Source organism: Danio aesculapii, chromosome 2 (genome assembly GCF_903798145.1).
Source record: "Danio aesculapii chromosome 2, fDanAes4.1, whole genome shotgun sequence".
Lineage (NCBI taxonomy): Eukaryota > Metazoa > Chordata > Actinopteri > Cypriniformes > Danionidae > Danio > Danio aesculapii.
In genome coordinates, this window is record NC_079436.1 from 52,160,765 (window position 1) to 52,182,891 (window position 22,127).

The 22,127-nt window shown below is 37.0% G+C and overlaps 2 protein-coding genes across 2 annotated transcripts in view; both read left to right on the forward strand.

The window, feature by feature from the left end:
- The window catches only part of spmap2 (sperm microtubule associated protein 2), a 29,974-nt gene extending 28,190 nt beyond the window's left edge, over nucleotides 1-1,784 (forward strand). The window contains exon 6 of the mRNA XM_056445663.1: nucleotides 1,393-1,784. Coding sequence (XP_056301638.1) covers nucleotides 1,393-1,634 — 242 coding nt within the window. The 3' untranslated portion in view covers nucleotides 1,635-1,784. The remainder of the gene's footprint in view (nucleotides 1-1,392) is intronic.
- A 9,362-nt stretch (nucleotides 1,785-11,146) lies between these two features.
- Nucleotides 11,147-22,127, forward strand: part of LOC130237387 (interleukin-6 receptor subunit beta) — a 51,757-nt gene continuing 40,776 nt past the window's right edge. Inside the window, exons 1-4 of the mRNA XM_056468323.1 lie at nucleotides 11,147-11,235; nucleotides 11,671-11,750; nucleotides 15,548-15,683; nucleotides 20,208-20,386. Coding sequence (XP_056324298.1) covers nucleotides 11,690-11,750; nucleotides 15,548-15,683; nucleotides 20,208-20,386 — 376 coding nt within the window. The 5' untranslated portion in view covers nucleotides 11,147-11,235; nucleotides 11,671-11,689. The remainder of the gene's footprint in view (nucleotides 11,236-11,670; nucleotides 11,751-15,547; nucleotides 15,684-20,207; nucleotides 20,387-22,127) is intronic.

A 22,127-nucleotide genomic window follows, 5' to 3' on the forward strand; every position in this document is an offset into this window, starting at 1 on the left:
TTATTGTAATGTGTTACCTATTGTACTTTATCATCCTTTTGCAATTTCATTTGCTTTAAAACATTTATTTACTCTGGATATCTACAGTTGAAGTCAGAATTATTAGCCCCCCTTTGAATTTTATTTTCCTTTTTAAATATTTCCCATGCGATGTTTAACAGAATAAAGAAATTTTCACTGTATGTCTGATAATATTTTTTCTTCTAGAGAAAGTCTTATTTGTTTTATTTCAGCAAGAATAAAAGCAGTTTTGAATTTTTAAAGAACCATTTTAAGGTCAAAATTATTAGCCCCTTTAAGCTTTTTTTTTTTAATAGTCTACAGAACAAACCATCGTTTTACAATAACTTGCCTATTTACCCTAACCTGCCTAGTTAACCTAATTAACCCAGTTAAGCCTTTAAATGTCACTTTAAGCTGTATAGAAGTGTCTTGAAAAATATCTAGTAAAATATTATTTACTGTCATCATGGCAAAGATCAAATAAATAAATTATTAAAAAATGAGTTATTAAAACTATTATGTTTAGAAATGCGTTGAAAAAAATCTCTCCGTTAAACAGAATTTAGGGAAAAACTTAAACGGGGGCTAATAATTCTGACTTTAACTGTATATACAATAAAGCAATACAAAAGTATGGGTTGTTACGTATTATGGCTGCACAATATATCGTTTCAGCATCTATATTGCAATGTGCGCATCGGCAATAGTCATATCACAAGAAGTGCAATGTTAAATCTATATTATTATTGACCAGAATTTGTAAAACACTTTGGAAAACACTTAGGATTTTGTGGAGTTTTTGCAACATTTAACCATAAAGTTACCAAAACATTTATTATTTATGTGTTTTTATTATTTACTTTAATTAATGTAATAATATTAGTATAGTAGAATTTATGTATATATATATGATGAAGACTCTACGGTGTTAATTTACATTTGATTATTAAATTTATTATCTAAATATTGTTCCAGAAAAACATAAAGCACTGTATATTCTATTTGTACAGTATCCTTGCTCTACTTAACCTCACAATGTTTGTGATTGGTTTATTATATTTATGAAGATGCACTGCTGTACAAAATCATCAAAGTTAACGAAAAATATTCTTTCCAAATAGGCATATTTATTTAATCTGGTGAAATTATATATTCAATATCGCACGAAAATAGAAAAATAAAATATTGCATGACAGTTTTTTTCAATATCGTGCGCCTTTAGTTATTATACAGTACCAGTTAAAGTAACATTTTTTTGCAATTCAGGTCAATATCTTGATAAAAGCTTCAGTAATTAAATGCAAACAGACAATGTGATGCCTGAAGTGCACTTCAAAGAGGCTTAAATAATCATTTTCAGTTCTTATCTCTTATTATTTGCATTCTCAGCTCCTAAGCAGGTGCATCCGCAGCATACGCTCGCCCGTTCTGTTTCCTGGCCCATTCCAGATCACGTACTGAAGGCTGGAGCCAGTGAAAGACTGCAGACACTGGCACGACCCAAAAGCCGTCAGGCCCTGTTTGAAGGCTACGATCCATACCGGGTCAGTCCTGCTGCCCGCTCCGCCACGGCCTCCCCCAGACTGCTGGAGCTGTCTTTACCCCTGCCACGCAAATGTAGAGGACAGTAAACCAGCATTTCAGCCATCCATCAGAAGCGAGGCTTTTAGTAAAATTTGTATAATGTAAACTGAAATATGTTATTTTGCTGAATATTGACCTTATTCTTCAATGCGGAAGTGCGCTTGTTTTTTCCTTTGTTTTAGAACTTCCGATTCAGTTGCCTATGTGAGAAATGACTATGAATAATAAACAGCAGAAAACGGTCAGACTACTAGCTCAACAAACAAGTGTTTGCATGATTAGGATAGGATAGGATAGGATAGGATAGGATAGGATAGGATAGGATAGGATAGGATAGGATAGGATAGGATAATATAGGATAGGATAGGATAGGATAGGATAGGATAGGATAGGATAGGATAGGATAGGATAGGATAGGATAGGATAGGATAGGATAGGATAAACTTTATTTGTCCCCAAGAGGGAATTTGTCTTGGGCAAAAAGGTGCTACAACATTGCTCTAAACAGACAGTAAAAATAAATCAAACAAAACAATTAAGAACACACAATTAAGAACATGCATTGTTTACAGAATAAGACTGTATATAAGTATAAATAAATAAAACACAGAACCCAGTCAGGTGCTAATGTAATACAGGTGCAGTGTTCTTGGTAGAGTTCAACAGTTTAGGTTGGAACAAACGAAAGCTTCAGTCTATTGGTTTTGCACATTGGCATTCTCAGTATTTTTCCTGATGGTAACAGCTGATATTCACTGAAAAGAGGATGTTTGGAATCAGCTCTAATATGTATGGCTCTTCTTATAACTGCTTGTTCATATAGAGTCTGTATGGGCTCGTATTGTTTTATTCCTATAATTTTCATGGCTGTTTTTTGAATATGAAGCAATTTATTTTTCAATTGAACAGACAGGTTTCCAAACCAGACTGTGATTCCATAAGACTCTCAAACATAGCTCGGTAAAAAACAAGCTATTGCTGCCACCGCATACAATCTCAGCCTTCTTAAAAAAAAGCCTCTGTTGTAGTTGTGTGCATAAGCTCTCAATGTGTGTTCTCCAACAAAAAACACTGTCCATATGGAACTCCAGGTATTTGTAAGATGTAACTTGCTGTATCACTGTGTCTTTAAGGGTCACAGGCCTGTGTTCAGCAACACTTCTTGTGTATTTACTATACAGACTTGATTATACAAAGTAGAATAAGATATTAAGAAAATAGTAGTTTGCAACATCAAGCAGCAAAACGAGCTGTTTTTAACATATAAAAATGAATGGAAGTGAATGAGACCGGAAGTCTCGAGCTAAAATGATTCAAATGGCTGTACCCACTCGTCCGTGGAGAATAAGGTGAATACTGTATACAATATACACTCACCGGCCACTTTATTAGGTACACCTGTCCAACTGTTCATAAATACAAATTTATCAGCCAATCACATGGCAGCAACTCAATGCATTTAGGCATGTAGACATGGTCAAGGCAATCTGCTGCAGTTCAAACCGAGCATCTGAATGGGGGAAAAAAGAGGATTTAATTGACTTTAAACATGGCATGGTTATTGGTGCCAGACAGGCTGGTCTGAGTATTTCAGAAACTGCTGATCTACTAGGATTTTCATGCGCAACCATCTCTAGGGTTTACAGAGAATGGTCTGAAAACGAGAAAATATTCAGTGAGCGGCAGTTCTGTGAGCGCAAATGCCTTGTTGATGCCAGAGGTTAGAGGAGAATGGCCAGACTGGTTCAGCTGATAGAAAGGCAACAGTAACTCAAATAACCACTCGATACAACCGAGGTATTAGTGTGGAGGATCTTTTCTTGGCACACATTGGGTCCATTAGTACCAATTGAGCATCGTGTCATCGGCACAGCCTATTGTTGCTGACCGTGTCCATCCCTTTATGACCACAGTGTACCCATCATCTGATGGCTACTTCCAGCAGGATAACGCACCATGTCATATAATGTGAATCATCTCAGACTGGTTTCTTGACCATGATAATGAGTTCACTCTACTCAAATGTCCTCCACAGTCCCCAGATTCTCTGAGGAAAATCTCTGAGGAATATTTCCAGTAGCTTGTTGAATCTATGCCACGAAAGATTAAGGCGGTTCTGAAGGCAAAAGGGGGTCTAACCCAGCACTAGTAAGCTGTACCTAAAAATGGCCGGTGAGTGTATTTATTTAAATATTCAATTAATTTCAATTAATCTTTATTTCTGTAGCGCTTTTACAATGCAGATTGTGTCAAAGCAGCTTCACATAGAAGGTTATTATCATTCTTTCATTTTCTTTTCAGCTTAGTACCTTTGTTAATCTGTGGTCGCCACAGCAGAATGAACCGCCAACTTATCCAGCACGTTTTACGCCACGGACAATTTAGCTTACCCAATTTATGTCTTTGCATGGTGGAGGAAACCCACGCGAACACAGGGAGAACATGCAAACTCCACATAGAAATGCCAACTGACCCAGCCAAGGCGCGATCCAGCGACCTTCTTGCTGTGAGGCGACAGCACTACCTACTGCGCCACTGTGTCGCCCATAGAAGAATATAGTGAATTGAAACAGTATCAGTTCAGTTTTCAGAGTTTAAGTTCAATTCAGTTCAGTTCAGTGTGGTTTAATATTCACTGTCTATATCCATATATATATTTGGTAACAGAGATGGCGGCACGGTGGCACAGTGGGTTGCACGATCACCGCACAGCAAGAGGGTCACTAGTTCGAGTCCCGGCTGGGTCAGTTGGCATTTCTGTGTGAAGTTTGCATGTTCTTCCCTTGTTGGCGTGGGTTTCCTCCGAGTGCTCCGGTTTTCCCCACAATCCAAACACATGCAGTACAGGTGAATTGAATAAACTAAATTGGCCGTAGTGTGAATGTCTGTGAATGCAAGAGTGTATGGATGTTTCCCAGTGCTGGGTTGTGGCTGGAAGGTCACTCGCTGTGTAAAACATGTGCAGGATAAGTTGGCGGTTCATTCCGCTGTGGTGACCCCTGAATAATGAATGAATGAATGGTTTCAGAGACGGTTTGGGGGTTATTGTCTATTATTATGTACTATTATTTTTTTCTTCTCTTCATTGGTATTGCACTGTTTTGTTAAACATCTTATTAAAGAAATAAAATATTAAAAAATAAAAATAATTTTGGAAATATTTGAAAACCGATTCAAACTTCACAGGAGGGCTAATAATTATGTCTTCAACTGTATTTATTGTTTACATATTTTGTTGTTTACAGCCCTCAGTAAATAGCATGCTAGTGTTCATCCACAAATATAAGCGGTTAAGTTTGTTCAGCTGTGCATATTATACAGTATGTTGACATTACAAGTTATTTAGTTAACCGTACTGTTGTGTTTGATGAGCAATAATTGTGTTTCTCCAGCAAAGCACGTCTCACACATCTGCTGATGATTTATTTGTGTGCTCCGAGCTCCAGAGCGAGGAAAAAAACACTCATTTGCATGTTATTGAATGAGAATCCGCAGCAGTACTGTACCCGTTCCAATATCCTGCTGTAACGGCTCTTTAGGGAAGCCGATAGCTGAAATGTGGGCTTCTTCTGTGCCGCTCTGATTATTTACGCACCACTTATAAGGCTGAGCTGTTTTACTTCAGCGCTGCTCATTTGAATCTGTAATCTCAAATGTGAAGTTTATTGCTTTGACTCAGCTCCACATGCAAAAACAATTAGAGCACAATGGTGAACTTTCACTATGACTCATTTTTAAGCAAATTTTGGATGCTAGTTACGTCACTGGACACCTTCTATATGTTAGAGTGGTCCGTTATTGTTTTTCTGAGCAAATTAAGATCACATTTTTCTCTTGATTTACTAAAGACACCCAATAAAATGTCATTCAGTGCAACAAGAGACTCAAAAAATCGTGTCTAGCATATTTACAACAAGAATTGTTTAATGATTTAGGTACACTGGAAAAAAAAGATTCACTGGATTAAGGAAATTGGTTACAAACTATTTATATGTTTAATCACATGAAAGAACCACGAGAGCTAATTCTAACTCATTTATATTCACCATAAATCTTAAACCAGCTTATTTGCATATAGCTTTAATCTCATCATGCGTCTTCAGCAGCCATAGCTCATAATAATAATGACAAATGTGCATGTCTTGTCTGTGTGTTCTTGGCTAATGAAAGCGAGACATGCGAACAAGTGTTTGTTTCTCCAGATCCGTGTTTTGAGCCTTCGATGGCTGGAGGGCTTTTGCAATTATACGCATCAGGTATGGTTAAAAACAAACATGGCTATAAACCACATCTGATCTCAATACAAATACACTTCAAACTGGTTATCACACTGTAAACATCACCTGCTCTTACTGTAGGAAAATTAGATTCCAGCTGCTTGCAGATTAAGTCTAGATATTCAATAAATTCTGGTTTCATAACTATAAAGAATTGGAGATTCTCTGTTTGTCAGATGAAATTAAAATAACATTGTTTTTTGTTAGCATCAGTATGTTAGTCTTAAAGGGCACTTATGATGAAAATCATCTTCTGTAAGCTGTTTGAGCAGAACTGTGTGTTGGTATAGAGTGTTCACTTTCATATTGGGTTAATATAAAGACAATACATCTCTTTTTTTTTTATTTGACGTTAAAATAGGATCCAAATCCCTCTCATTATGAGGCCGACCGCAACGTGATGTAGGAGTGTGGTTTCCCCGCCCAGCGATTTGATTGATAGCTGCATATTAACATGTCTCCAGTATAATCATATCAACAAGACAGGACGTGCGCAAAGGGATTAAAAGATCTGTTCAGCTCTCTGTGATCATCAATCATCATCAAATGTGATCAAGAATGAGTTTTACAAGCTTAACTGGTTTTTAAAACAGTGCATGTTTATAATGAATTACAGCGATTTTACTGTCTTTATCACCACAGTCGCATTAAATCAGGTTTATTTTTGTATCTTTATATTTTAGATGATCTCAAATTTCTCTCACGCGTCGTCTTCTCGCGTAAATTTACCAGAGGGCGCTATTTACACTTCAGCTGACCAGGCAAGCTCGCTGTCGACTGACTGACTGACTGACTCCCTTGCCTAATCCCAACCGGTAGTGTTTCAAAAGCAATCTAGAAACAGAAAAATCATCGCGGCTGTGTGATTTTTACCACGTTTTTGTTTATTTATTTGTGTATTTTCTGCTTTTGATTTACCTGGTTTCTGGAACTCTGGAAAGTTGTTTTTTTGTTAGCATCAGTATGTTAGTCTTAAAGGGCGCCTATGATGAATATCATCTTCTGTAAGCTGTTTGAACAGAACTGTGTGTAGGTATAGAGTGTTCACTGTCATGTTGGGGTAATATAAAGACAATACATCTCTTTTTTTTTTAATTTGATGTTAAAATAGGATCCAAATCCCTCAGGCCGACTGCAACGTGATGTAGGAGTGTGGGTTCCCTGCCCACCGAATTGATTGACAGCCACATATTAACATGTCTCCAGTAACGCGTATAATCATATCAACAAGACATGATGTGCGCAAAGTAACTGGGATTAGAAGATCTGTTCAGCTCTCTGTGATCATCAATCATCATCAAATGTGATCAAGAATGAGTTTTACAAGTTTAAAACGTTATTAAAGCAATGTTTATTATGAATTACAGCGATTTTACCATCTTTACTTTATCACCACAGTTGCATGTCAGTACAATAATAAAAGAAGACACTTCAATCCCGGTTTGTGGATGTTAAATCAGGTTTATTTTGTATATTAACATAACAGATATCCATACAGCAGTGGAGATTAATGTGTATCCTGTCACATTTGCAGTGCAAAAACAGAGCAAATTTAAGGACATTGTGTGTGACGCATCGAAAGGCTTGAATTAACTCCACAAGAAATACATCAAATAATCATTGGGAAAGTTCTTACTGTAGCATTTCTCACAAACATTGTGTAAGATCTGCTTCCTTCATGTCTGTCACTGTGCTGTTTATCTGACACAGCCGGAGATTGAGGCACACTCTGACAGGCACGTGAGAACGGTGAGCAGGGAGAACTAGCATTAAAGGCACAGGCAACAAAAGCAGCTACATAGTGTTAAGAGCAGAACATTTCAATATTCTGTAAGGTATAATTTATAATCTGATGGGTGTTTTACAGACACGTTCTGGAGACACAAAAGACTTATCTTAAATCTTGAAAAATTGTAAAATAGGTGCCCTTTAAGGATATCTATAAGCTAGTGTGCTCTAAAACAGAGACAAAAAATCATATTTAGAAGATGTAAACATCTGTTTGTCACTTCCATCTAAATGGATCAACAGTTTTTTCGACATCACCTCACACTTCAGTTTCACATCAAATCTTCTGACCAATCAAATGCTCTCTAGTATCTGACACGCCCCGCCTCTTTCAAGACACTTCTCATTTGCTTTTTATTTGATGCGCTCGAACTCTCACTGGAAGAGCTGTGATAAAAACAAAACGCTATTAACTGTTTTTTTCAAATAGAGGAGCTATTATATGCCCCGCCCTTTTTAAATGAAAAGGAAAATGAGAAGCGTATTGAAGGCGGCGGGGCATGTCAAACACTAGAGAGCATTTGATTGGTCAGAAGATTTTATGACAAGCTGAAGTATGAGGTGATGTCGAACACATGGTTCATCCATTTAGATGCAAGTGGAAGTTTTCTAAATGAGAATTTCGTCTGAATCACACTAGATATCCTTAAAACTACAAGACTGTAACTAATATCTAAACAATTTTAATTTAATTTCTCAGGACCTTCAAACCCTTAAAGCAACTTTTCATAACTCATTTATCCAACTTTTATCACTTATATGGTACATTTAGAAAATGAAAGAAGCTGATGTTTTCAATAGCTGTTGAATGACTTTTAAAGAAAAAGTTTAATTATTCATAGGTCGAACTTTACATTTACAGTTTAGTTTTTGTTTGTTTAAGAGTTTTATGAAGCACACAAATTAAATATATTTTGAAAAATACTTAAAAGATGTGAAAAAGTATACTTTCATTCATTCATTTTTCTTCGGCTTAGTCTCTATTTCAGGGGTCACCCCAGCGGAATGAACCGCCAACTATTCCAGCATATGTTTTACACAGCGGATGCCCTTCCAGCTGCAACCCAGCACTGGAAAACACCCATAAACACTCATTCACACAAACACTCATACACTACGGCCAATTTAGTTCATCCAATTCAACTATAGCGCATGTCTTTGGACTGTGGGGGAAACCGGAGCACCCGGAGGAAACCCACACCAACACAGGGAGAACATGCAAACTCCACACAGAAATGTCAACTGAACCAGCCAGGACTCGAACCAGCGACTTTCTTGCTGAGGCCACAGAAACAAGTATACTTTATATAGTATTTTTGTCTATTATATTATATAATTTTATTCTATATATTTTTGACTATTATTTGTATTAAATATGTCTAGATATAAATATTTAAATGTTTTGGATGCAGCAATATTAACAAGGGGAAAAAATGCACCGTGAAAAATGCTGGCTTCCACACAATCGATTTGTGTTAGGAAACCATGAAGGAACTAAGTTCATTTATTAGTTTTTACACATTTTAAGTGGATTGAACATAAAACAATTAAGTTGCCACCCCCATCCCCCCACATCAAAAAAAACCCCCAAGAAATATGTTTCTGCTCACTTTAAATAAGTAGTTTATTAAATAAATAAGAAGCAAACCTCTTTTTTTTGTATATGGAAGTCAGGGGTTTTTATCTTTCTTCAAAATATCTTGTGTGTGTGTGTGGGGGGGGGGGGGGGGTGTTCATATCAGATTTGAAACAAGTGTGAGTAGCTGAATGATGACAGAATTGCTATTGATTTCAAATAAACACTTATAAGTATGTAGTAAGTGTTTTGATAGTTTAGTATGGTGCATTTGTAAAATACAATTACAGGTCAAACAGGCATCAAAACAATTCAAATAAAAAGAAAAAACTAAACAAAAAGGAAGAAGACATTCACAAAACGCCAAATACAGATTCATAATAACTATAATAAATAGAGCTTATACATTTTTGCACAGCTTTAAGGGACTTACTTAAAACAGTAATTTTGTAAGCAAAAACCTTATAAACCCAAATTTTTGCCTTTGCTGTTTGTTCAGACTACTTGTTTAAAAAGAGCTGAAAAAACTCAATTGTTTTATGTTTAATCCCTTTAAATTTGTATTTGGATTTAAGTGACTTTGAACGTATTGTTGGAGCCAGACGGACTGCTCTGAGTATTTCAGAAACTGCTGATCTACTGGGATTTTCACGCACAACCATCTCTAGGGTTTACAGAGAATGGTCTGAAAAGAGAAAATATCCAGTAAGCAGCAGTTCTGTGGGCACAAATGCCTTGTTGATGCCAGAAGTTAGAGGAGAATGGACAGACTGGTTCAGCTGAAGGCAACAGTAACTCAAATAAGCACTCATTACAACCGAGGTTTGCAGAAGAGCATCTCTGAACACACAACACGTCCAACCTTGAGGCGGATGGGCTACAGCAGCAGAAGACCACATCTGGTGCCACTCCTGTCAGCTAAGAACAGGAAACTGAGGCTACAATTGGCACAGGCTCACCAAAATTGGACAATAGAAGATTGGAAAAACGTTGCCTGGTCTGATGAGTCTCGATTTCTGCTGCCACATTCGGATGGTAGGGTCAGAATCGGGCATTAACAACATGAAAGCATGGATCCATCCTGCCTTGTATCAACGGTTCAGGCTGCTGGTGGTGTAATGGTGTGGGGGATATTTTCTTGCCACGCTTTGGGGCCATTAGTACCAATTGAGCATTGTGTCAATGCCACAGACTACCTGAGTATTGTTGCTGACCATGTCCATCCCTTTATGACCACAGTGTACCCATCTTCTAATGGCTACTTCCATGTCCGCACCATGTCATAAAGCACGAATCATCTCAGACTGGTTTCTTGAACATGACAATGAGTTCACTGTACTCAAATGGCCTCCACAGTCCCCAGAACTCAATCCAGAGCACCTTTGGGATGTGGTGGAGATTCGCATCATGGATGTGCAGCCGACAAATCTGCAGCAACTGTGTGATGCTGTCATGTCAATATGGAGTAAAATCTCTGAGGAATATTTCCAGTACCTTGATGAATATATGCCACGAAGGATTAAGGCAGTTTTGAAGGCTAAAGGGGGTCCAACCCAGTACTAGTAAGATGTACCTAATAAAGTGGTCGGTGAGTGTAAGTGACATAAGGAACATTCTTTCTAAATATCCGAAAATATTTAGAGTAATAAGTCAATTGGGTATATTTTGTGTGAAATCTTTACACTTAATCTTTAAAATGTCCCTCTTGGAATAACTCTTTTATTATTATTATTATTATTATTATTATTATTATTATTATCATTTAACACTTGTCTTATGTAATTGTAGTGTTTTGATTGGTTATTCTGCTGTACCGATGATGACGTTTAATCATCCGCACATAATAAACACTCAGTCTGAGAGATGCGCGCGTCTGGCCAGCGCCTGACATACAGACAGAACACATCATCTTCATCATCACATCTCGTGTCGTCATCATGACATCACAGGAATCTTAAAACTATGTGTCGCACAGAAGTCGGCTTCATCTTCAACTTCATCCAGCAGGTAAAGCGCGTTCACGCTTATTCACTCTTTCGCTTTGAGTAATCCATCAAGATTGACTCATAGTCTGTCTGACAAATATAAATGTGTTTTGATGTGATAGACTTGTACGTGTTTTTCTTTCCGCTTACCTGTCTTTTTACCTGTAGGCAAGTGTCTTGTGTAACAGATGCGGCTTTTTGCTTTCATTATTTGTTTATTTATTCAATGTAGACAGTGCATTTAATTTGCATATCTAAAATAATATTAAAAATAATTTATTGTTTAGCTTTACTATGTGGGCCACTTCAGCCCCCAAATAACCTGTTTTTGGCCAAAGCGAGTTTGCGTAGGAAGTTATTTGAATGTTACACGTTGCGCAAGAGTTTTGCCCCGAGAAACACGTGACTATTTGTGAATCCTGATTTTCTGCTGAAATCTCGCTTTGTTTTTTAACAGTAGCTGACAGAAGTCAGAAATGAGCTCTCGGGCTGCACTCCTTCTCTGGATGTGTTTTGCGGGCATGTTCTTGTACACAGGTAAGACTGGACGTGTTATGATTAATGCTACCTGTAACTTGTTGTGCTTGTGTATGTAAATATAACTGACCAGTTGGAGGTAGCGAAGTTTGTAGGCTCTCCACAGGGTCTTAAAATGTCTTAAATCCCAAAAGCTAAATTTGGTAAAATAAAGCTAATCTACTGAAATGTTGTGTTGTAGGTCTTAAATCTCTTAATTTTCCTTTGTTCATGTGTAGCTACCCAATCTGCCCATTAACACCCATACAATCACCAACAATACATGTAAATAAAACTTTTTATTTAAAAATAGCATTTAATTACTTTCCTTACAGTAACTTTGCTTAAAAGTTCTCCATTTATTAACTGCTGAGGATACTGACCTGACCTATATACCGTGCTCAGCATAATTGAGTACACTGCATTTTGAAATGTTTATCAATTTCTCAGTGAACATAGGCAATGCATTTTGGTGCATTTAAACGAAACAGCTTTATTTAACAGATATGTATATTTAAATAATATTTTAGTCACCAAGCATATTTAGAAATTGAAAGATAATACAATTAAATTCAAGTAAAATACTGCAAAAAATAAATTACAACCTACAAAATTTCAACTAAATATTTCTATTTTTTTGCTTTGTATTTAATAATAATAATAATATATATATATATATATATATATATATATATATATATATATATATATATATATATATATATATATATATATATATATATATTAAATATAATTTGTATTTAATATTTTTTTATAATATAAATTTGGCTGTGCTAGTTTTTGGACTGTTGTCGTAAGTTATTTTGTTAGAAAAGCTCCAGATTTGGCTTCAGCAATGACTAATCTTATGTATATATGCACACATGTAACATTGTATAGCTTCCTATTAAAACATTTATTTAAAAGATAGATTTGTGAGGGGTGTACTTATATATGCTGAGCACTGTATTTTTTATTGTTATTGTAAACTGAAAAACTATGTTTTGTTCTATTTTGATAAGGGTTTGTGAATGGATATATTTGAAAATTAATTAAAAATATTCAAAGAAAATTATTGTTGCATAATTATATGTATTAAATTTAAATCATTTTTTGATAGGGCGAGTTAAAGTCTTTTTTTAACTGCGATATTCGAAAAAATCGTTAGCATTTAACCCTGTACAAGTCAAAAATTTCATTCATAATGGTCTTAAAAATGTCTTTAAAAGTCTTAAATTTTACTTGGTGACACCTGCAGAAAGCCTGTAAATATAATTGACAGGTTGAAGGTGGCGAAGTTTGTACTCTTGATTAAAGTTTAGAGTGAATTATTTATTACCCCAAAATTTGCCTCTTCATCCTTTTTGTATGCTTTGGTGGAAAACGGTGTAGGCTGAATAAGACTCGGAAATGTGACTTTATATCTCAGAATTTTATACTTTATAACTAGAAAAATTGTGATTGAGACTTTATTTCTTAGAATTCTGACTTTATAACTTGCAATTGCGAGTATATATATCTCTGAATTCTGACTGTATAACATGTGTCTTTATTGTGACTTTATATTTCAGAATTCTGATTTCTAACTCAAAATTGCGACTATATCTCAGAATTATGACTTTATAATTCAGAAAATTTTATGTTTTCGAATTATATTTCAAAAATTATTATTTTTTTTTAAATTGACTTTATAACATAAAATTGCAACTTTATATCTTATAATTTGATACTTTATAACTCGGAAAATTTTCCCAGCTGGAAAATCATTTGCTGTGTAAATTGCAGGTATATATAGATATATATATATATATGTGTGTGTGTATATATGTGTGTATATATGTATATATGTGTGTGTGTCTGTGTGTGTGTGTGTGTGTGTGTGCGCGCGTGCGTGCGTGCGTGTGCGCGTGCGTGCGTGTGTGCGTGCGTGCGTGCGTGTAATTGGCTCAATGTGAAAACATACCCCCGTATACATTTCTGAAGAGCGCAACTTATGTAGCCAGAACTACATATAGCTGCATTTTGTCTTTAAAATGAACCTTATGGGGCGGTATGATGCCACCGTCTTTTCATGCTACCAGCTGACTGTCTACCTCCATGTGGATGGTATTTCCGTTGTTACCAGTTTGCCCAGTGGCTCGCCATGTACGTTGGTGGACTTGAGAAGCAGAAAGGAGTTGACCACAACGACGGGGTTCGAGTTCAGCGAAGAAAGGTTCCAGAAAGTAGGTAAAACAAAAACAAAAGACAAAAAAATATAATGAACAAGAAAATAACAGGGTGAGAACATGGTAAGATCTGAAAACATGGTAAAAAACAGGTGGCCGCGAGGGCTTTTTATTTTTCTCGATTGCTTTTGAAAACACTGTCGGTTGGGTTTAGGGAAGGGGTGGGTGAAAAAAGCATACACAGCTGCCTCGAAAACAAAAACTGCAAAAACAGAGGCAGCTGACGACTCGCTGAAGGTCTTACTGACTGACCCACCCTCCTCCTTCGCATAACCCAACCAATAGTGTTTTTAAAAGCACCACAGGAAAAGAAAATCCCTCGCCTGATTTTTACCACGTTTTTTAGGTTTTACCACATTCTCACGCTGTTATTTACTTGTTTATTTTATTCTTACTTGCTTTCTGGAACCCTTCTTTGCCGGACTTAAACCCCATTGTTGTGGTCAACTTCTCTCTGCGTCTCAAGTCCACCGACGTATATGGCGAGCTAACTGGACAAACTGGTAACAGCAGGAAAACCATCCATACAGAGGTAAGCGGTCAGCTGGTTAGAGCGAAATGGATTGGTGTCATCCCGCCCCATGACGTTCGTTTTAAAGACGAAATGTAGCCATACGTACCTTTGCCTACATAATTTCTGTCTATAGGGCTAGGTTTTTAGAATGAGTTGACATATTGACCTGTCTTGGACATATTAACTTAAAGACTTCCTCTTTTTCTGACAGTCATGTAAAAGAAACAATACAAGAACATGGTAAACTTGAAGAATGGTTGACATCATTCATTGTGTCCTGCAGGGATTTTCCTCATGATTCCCAGCACTGGATTAGTTCTTGTCCTTTATTTGAAATCTGATCTCTGTGTTTAATGCAGACAGATGTGTGCATGCTGTGTGTACTGCCAAATAGAGCTACAGTGCTCAGCATACATGAGTACTCCCCTCACAAATCTCTCAATTAAATTAATATTTTCTATATGAAGCTTTACAATATTATATTTGTGCATATACATTAGATTAGTCAGTACTGAAGCCAAATCTGGAGCTTATCTAACAAAATAACTTACGATAACGGTCTAAAAACTAGTACAGCCAAATTTATATTATAGAAAAATATTAAATACAAATTTTAAAAAGAGGAAAAATCAAGAGAAGCAAAAAAGTACAAATATTTTGTTGAAATTTTGTAGCTACATTTTTTTTTTGCAATATTTTGCTTGAATTTAATTGTATTCTCTTTCTAAATATGTTTGGTGTCTAAAATATTATTTTAATAAATATATCTGTTAATAAATCTGTTTTATTTAAATGCACCAAAAACACATATTCACTGAGAAATGGATACAAACATTCATTTTCAAAATGGAGCATAATCAATTATGCTGAGCGCTGTATATTTTGCTAATCAGGTCTAGTTGTCACTGTGTAGAAGTCCAGTTACTCAAATGAGTCAAAACTATATTTAATCTTATAGGGTATATAAGCTTAAATATAGGGTATAGATGAAGGGTATATTTTTTAAATGGTGTAATGCCAGGGCAAGTATTATTTAATTCAGTTAAATAAGCATTTTAACACACTTTCTTTCCCAGTTTCATCAGCATTGCCATCTTCAGAGCTGTCGATTACAAAGTGTGTGATTATACAGTACACCAACATTACCTGTTACTGGAAAACAACGAATCTCCACCCGAACAACAGCAGCAGCTACAGACTTCAGATTAACAAGTAAGCCATATTACACACTAACAAAAGCAGCCGGAATATATTCGTGTGGTTTCTGCATGTGTTTTATGTCAGTATCGTTGTACTTACATGTGTCATGTGGGGTTGGGCGATGTCAACCAATTTGGCATCGTATGATGCCTAATGTGAAACATTGCGATGGACGATGGCATCATCGTTGTAGGCAGTGGTGAATTAATTATTTATAAATAATTAATGAATTCATAACAAATGAATTATTTGTAGCCTACTGTTTCAACTACCTGATCCACATGGTCTTTGTTTTACCCATAACCAAATAAATAAATAAAGATAAGTTATTCACAAATTACCACCTGTCAATCGCTTTTTCCGCGAGAAAAAAAGGTCCACAACCAACAGAAACCAACTAACAGTATCTGAGGTTTTCACTAAAATTACTAAGTACAAGCGTGAAAGCAAAAGATTGAAGCAGTGTACTGACACTGTGAAGCTGATAGATTCAAAAGACAGGAGAGTCGTTAGATAGAGACTAATTTGATTATTATTTAATTGATTAATTAAATATCACATTTTACAACTATAGTGAGACGTGATCCAGTGGTACATTCTTGATAAACTGTCTGACGTGCACTGTTCTCTCGGGCTTTGTGCTCAAAGCACCCGCTTACTGCCTGGAGCTCAGATACACGCATACCCTGCAGTGCATGACAGAGAGAGTGTGTGTTTGGAGCAAAACCAGGAGCAAAACCAGACTTATATTACACATGCATATTTTTGCCAATAGCCAAATATACATTGTATGGGTCAAATTATTGATTTTTCTTATATGCCAAAAATCATTCCTTCATTCATTTTCCTTCGGCCTAGTCCCTTATTTATCAGGGGTCGCCACAGTGGAATGAACCACCAACTATTTCGGCATATGTTTTACACAGCGGATGCCCTTCCAGCTGTAACCCAGTACTGGGAAACACCGATACACACTCATTCACACACTCATACAATTTTGCCAATTTTGTTAATCCAGTTCACCTATAGCGCATGTGTTTGGACAACTTGTTTTATGTGTGTCTTACGCATTGGAAAGTCTATTCACAGTCAATTTGGTCTTTACTCTTAAGAAATAAATAAGTATTCAATACGTCATGTTTTTTTTTCGGGGAGTCATATTTCTAAAGGAGCTGTTAACATGGAATTGAACCAGATTTTGGTAAAAAAAAAATTCATTTGGTTCATTCATTCAGTCATTTTCTTTTCGGCTTAGTCCCTTTATTCATCAGGGGTCGCCACAGCAGAATGAACCGCCAACTTATCCAGCACATGTTTTATGCAGCGGATGCCTTTCTGGCTGCAACCCATCTTTGGGAAACACTCATACGCGCTCGTTCACACACATACACAATGGACAATTCCACACAGAAATGCCAACTGACCCAGCCGAGACTCGAACCAGCGACGTTCTTGCTGTGAGGCGACAGCACTACCTACTGCACCACCACATCGCAAAAGCCAAACATTACAAACATAAAAATAAAACAAACTAAACAAATCTGAAAAATTAGTTGTGTGTATTAACAATGAAATGACACGAGAAGAAAGTCCTGAACTACGGAAGCATATTTAATACTACAGATATAAAAGACTTTTTTAATGATGGCAGCTGAAAGACGCCTCTTATATGAAGAATGAAGTCACATGTATTGCTCAGGTGTGAGTTATTCAAAGACTTCAACAGAGTGTCAAAATCTTGATGGTTCTGTGGGTCTCGTTCATCAAATCTGAGCTTTATTTTGTATTTTCTATTGGATTCAAGTCAGGTGATTGGCTGGGCCATTCTACAGCTTGATTTTCTTTCTCTGAAAGCATTTGGGAGTTTCCTTGGCTGTGTTTTGGATCATTGTCTTGCTGAAATGTCGACCCTGGTTTCATCTTCATCCTCCTGCTAATGTAGATATTGGACTGAAGCAGCTGATATTCATTTACACTGAGGAAGGGCAGAGGGTTGCTGAAGAACTACTGAGCAGATTTTGGCTGCTGTCTGGGCGTTCACTGCCTTTCTACACCTCCCTTTCTTCATGTGTTCAATACTTTTTCCCTGCGTCATTTCATTTTATTGCACACAACTTAATTTGTAAACGAATTAGATTTGTTTTCTTCGCATATATGGATTTCTTTGGTTTTTACCAACATCTGGTCAACAGCAAGGCAACAGCACCTTTAGAAAAATGTTTTCTGAGAAAAATGGTGACGTGTTCAATACTTATTTTCCCAGATGTATGTATGTATGTAAATATACACTCTTTTTTTTTTTTTTTTTTGCCTTTTTAGGGGCTTTACAAACTGACCTTTCAGTTCATTGTAACTCCATTACTAATATCTAGACTTGAAAGTGGTTAATGTTCTGTGAATGTGGTGTTGAGAGATTAGAAATCTGATAAAAGCAATGTATCCCAAGCACAAACGCTCTCATCTTAATGGTTTTTACCCCTTAAAGGGATACTTCATTCAAACAAGAACATTTTCTCACTATTTACTCACCCTCAAGTGGTTCCAAACCTTTGAAACATTTGTAAACAAAGTAAGATATTTTGAAGAATGTTAAAAATCTGTAAATATTTACTTCCTAAGTAGGAAAAACAAATACTATATGGAAGGCAGTGGTTATCAGTGTCCAGCATCTTCTTTTGTCTTCAACAGGAGAAAGAAATTCAAACAGTTTAGTGACAAGTGGAGGGTGAGTAGGGCTGCATGGTGGCACAGTGGGTAGCACGATCGCCTAACAGCAAGAAGGTCGCTGGTTCAAGCCTCTGCTGGGTCAGTTGGCGTTTCTGTGTGGAGTTTCTATGTTTTCCCTGTGTTCACGTGGGTTTCCTCCGGGAGACATGTGGTATAGGTGAATTGGGTGAGCTAAATTGTCCGTAGTGTATCTGTGTGATTGAGTGTGTATGGATGTTTACCAGTGATTGGTTGCAACTGGAAGGGCATCCGCTGCCTAAAACATATGCTGGATAAGTTGGCGGTTCATTCCGCTGTGGCGACCGCAGATTAATAAAGGGACAAAGCTGAAAAGAAAATGAATGAATGAAGGGTGAGTAAATGATGACAGAATTTGTATTTTCTGGTGAACTGTCTCTTTAAAGGCACAACCATTCACTACCCTTCCATGTATTCAAGTTATACTGTATATCAAACTGCGTAGTATTCTTTAAACTGTCAATTTTAACAAAAAAAAAAACAAAACACGTAAAAGATTAAAAAAGTTTTTATTTAGCAAAATGTGTATAGGGTCATTCGTGACCCAATGTAAGTTATAGTGTGAAAATATTTATCTGTGCAACCATAATATATACACACACTGGCCACTTTATTAGGTACACCTCACTAGTACCGGTTAGACCCCCTTTTGCCTTCAGAACTGCCTTAATCCTTCATGGCATAGATTCAACAAGGTACTAGAAATATTCCTCAGAGATTTTGCTTCATATTGACATGATAGCATCGCGCAGTTGCTGCAGATTTGTCAGCTGCACATCCATGATGCGAATCTCCCATTCCACCACATCCCAAAGGTGCTCTATTGGATTGAGTTCTGGTGACTGTGGAGGCCATTTGAGTACAGTGAACTCGTTCAAGAAACCAGTCTGATATGACATGGAGCATTATCCTGCTGGAAGTAGCCATCAGAAGATGGGTACACTGTGGTCATAAAAGGATGGACATGGTCAGCAACAATACTCAGGTTGGCTGGGGCGTTGACACAATGCTCAATTGGTACTAGTGGGCCCAAAGTGTGCCAAGAAAATATCCCCCACACCATTACACCACCACCACCAGCCTGAACCGTTGATACAAGGCAGGATGGATCCATGCTTTCATGTTGTTGATGCCAAATTCTGACCCTACCATCCAAATGTGCCAGCAGAAATCGAGACTCATCAGATCAGGCAACGTTTCTCCAATCTTCTATTGTTCAATTTTGGTGAGCCTGTGTGAATTGTAGCCTCAGTTTCCTGTTCTTAGCTGACAGGAGTGGCACCCGGTGTGGTCTTCTGCTGCTGTAGCCCATCTGCCTCAAGGTTGGACGTGTTGTGCGTGTTGTAAGTTACACAGTATTTAACTGTAATATGAACTGTATTTTACTGTAGGACAGATGTGCAGTATGTTACTGTATTTAAAAAGTTGCATTGTGAAAATTACTGTATATTTTACAGTAAAGATATACAATACTGGGAACACATACATGTGTATCTTGTATACAGCAAGATAAATGGTTCTGTAAATGTAAATACAGTATTTTTGCTGTAATTGATCTAGAGTGAGTTACTGGCAAACTGCTTGTACTGTAGATTCTGCAGGAAATTGTTTACCTTTCATACCAACTGAGCATTGTTTCCTGATTATTGCTACTAAACATGTTCATCCGTTTATGACCACAATGGACGTGTGAATAAGAGGGTCCAACCCAATACAGTGGGCCAGTGGGTGTAATTGGTTCCTTGATTGCAAGCATGTAACTTGTGAATTCTCTTGTGTAATTCTGCACAGAACCACTTGCCAAAGTAGAAACGGCTTCATCCCGGTGGGTGTCTGTGAAACCAGAGGGTCCAACTGCTCCGTTCAGCCCATTGATTCAGCCTTACACTGTTTCAATACAGATGTTTTGGCGTCCACAAGCAATGGATCCATACGCTCGCCGCCGTTCTTCTTCGAAGGAGTCAATGCAGGTATTAACAAAGACTATAGAATACACATCAACATGTCACTTGTATAGTTTTGAATGGGGAAAAGTGTCATGTCAATATGGCGAATGAAGCCCTGCCCTTTACAAACCCAAATCTGAAAGAGTTGGTACAGTATGGAAAACGCAAATTAAAAAAAAGGAAGTAGAGATTTCTAAATTTACTTTGACTTGTATTGTCTGAAATGAAAAACAACAAACATTATTTAATGTGTTCCTCATGATTTCTATTTAGCAAAATAAACACGTAATCCAATTTTGGTTCTTGCAACACATTTCAAAAAACGTTGGGACATGAGCAGTTTAGGGCTAGTAATCAGGTGAAGACAGGTGATGTCAACAGGTGATTGTAATAATGATTTTGGTGCAAAAGCAGCATCCTGAAAAGGTCTAGTCCTTTAGGAGCAAAGATGGGCACTTTAAATTATTAGATTTATTTTGTATTGTGAAAACAAAATTCTCTTATATAAGTGATTATCTTGGCGCCCGGTGGTACTGTTTGGTAGTTTGGTGGTTTATTTCACTAATTTGACAACCGTTAAACTTTACTTGAGAAACGGTTTATATTCTGTTTACATAAAAAATATTAGTGTATCCAACTTAAAATCCTAAAAGAAATTCATATTATTAAGGCATATTATCGATGCAGGGCAGCACGGTGGTGCAGTGGGTAGCACAATTGCCCCACAGCATGAAGGTTCCTGGTTCGAACCCCTACTGGGTCAGTTGGCATTTCTGTTTGGAGTTTGCATGTTCTCCCCGTGTTGGTGTGGGTTTCCTCCGGGTGCTCCGGTTTCCCCCACAAGATGAAAACATGTGGTATAGGTGAATTGGGTAGGCTAAATTGTCCATAGTGCATGTGTGTGAATGAGTGTGTATGGATGTTTCCAAAGAGATGTGTTGCAGCTGGAAGGTAAACCGCTGTGGTGACCCCTGATTAATAAAGGGACTAAGCCAAAAAGAAAATGAATGAATGAATTAAGGATGCATTAAATTGATCAAAAGACATTTATGATGCTGCAAAATAGAAGTGCTGTTCTTACAATAATAAAATTTTGAGCAGCAAAGTAAGGTTTATTGTTGATACATTATTGGTTCTATATTTTATTGCTGTTGGTGTCTGAGAACTACCAAACGCATTTTGTTGTATGATACTACAATGACAATAACTTGTCATTCTAATGGTAATTGAAATCAGAATAATATTATTATCATTTTTGAAGACTGATGTAATTGAAAATACACTTACCGGCCACTTTATTAGGTACACCTTACTAGTACTGGGTTGGACCACTTTTGCCTTCAGAACTGCCTTAATCCTTCGTGGCATAGATTCAACAAGGTACTGGAAATATTCCTCTGAGATTTTGGTCCATGTTAACATGATAGCATCATGCAGTTGCTGCAGATTTGTCGGCTGCACATCCATGATGTGAATCTCCACCATATCCCAAAGGTGCTCTATTGGATTGTAATCTGGTGACTGTGGAGGCCATTTGAGTGCAGTGAACGTATTGTCATGTTCAAGAAACCAGTCTGATATGATTCATACTTTATGACATGATGCATTATCCTGCTGGAAGTAGCCATCAGAAAATGGGTACACTGTGGTCATAAAGGGATGGACACGATCAGCAACAATACTCAAGTGGGTTAGGGTGTTGACACAATGCTCAATTGGTACTAATGGGCCTAAAGTGTGCCAAAAAAAATCCACCACACCATTA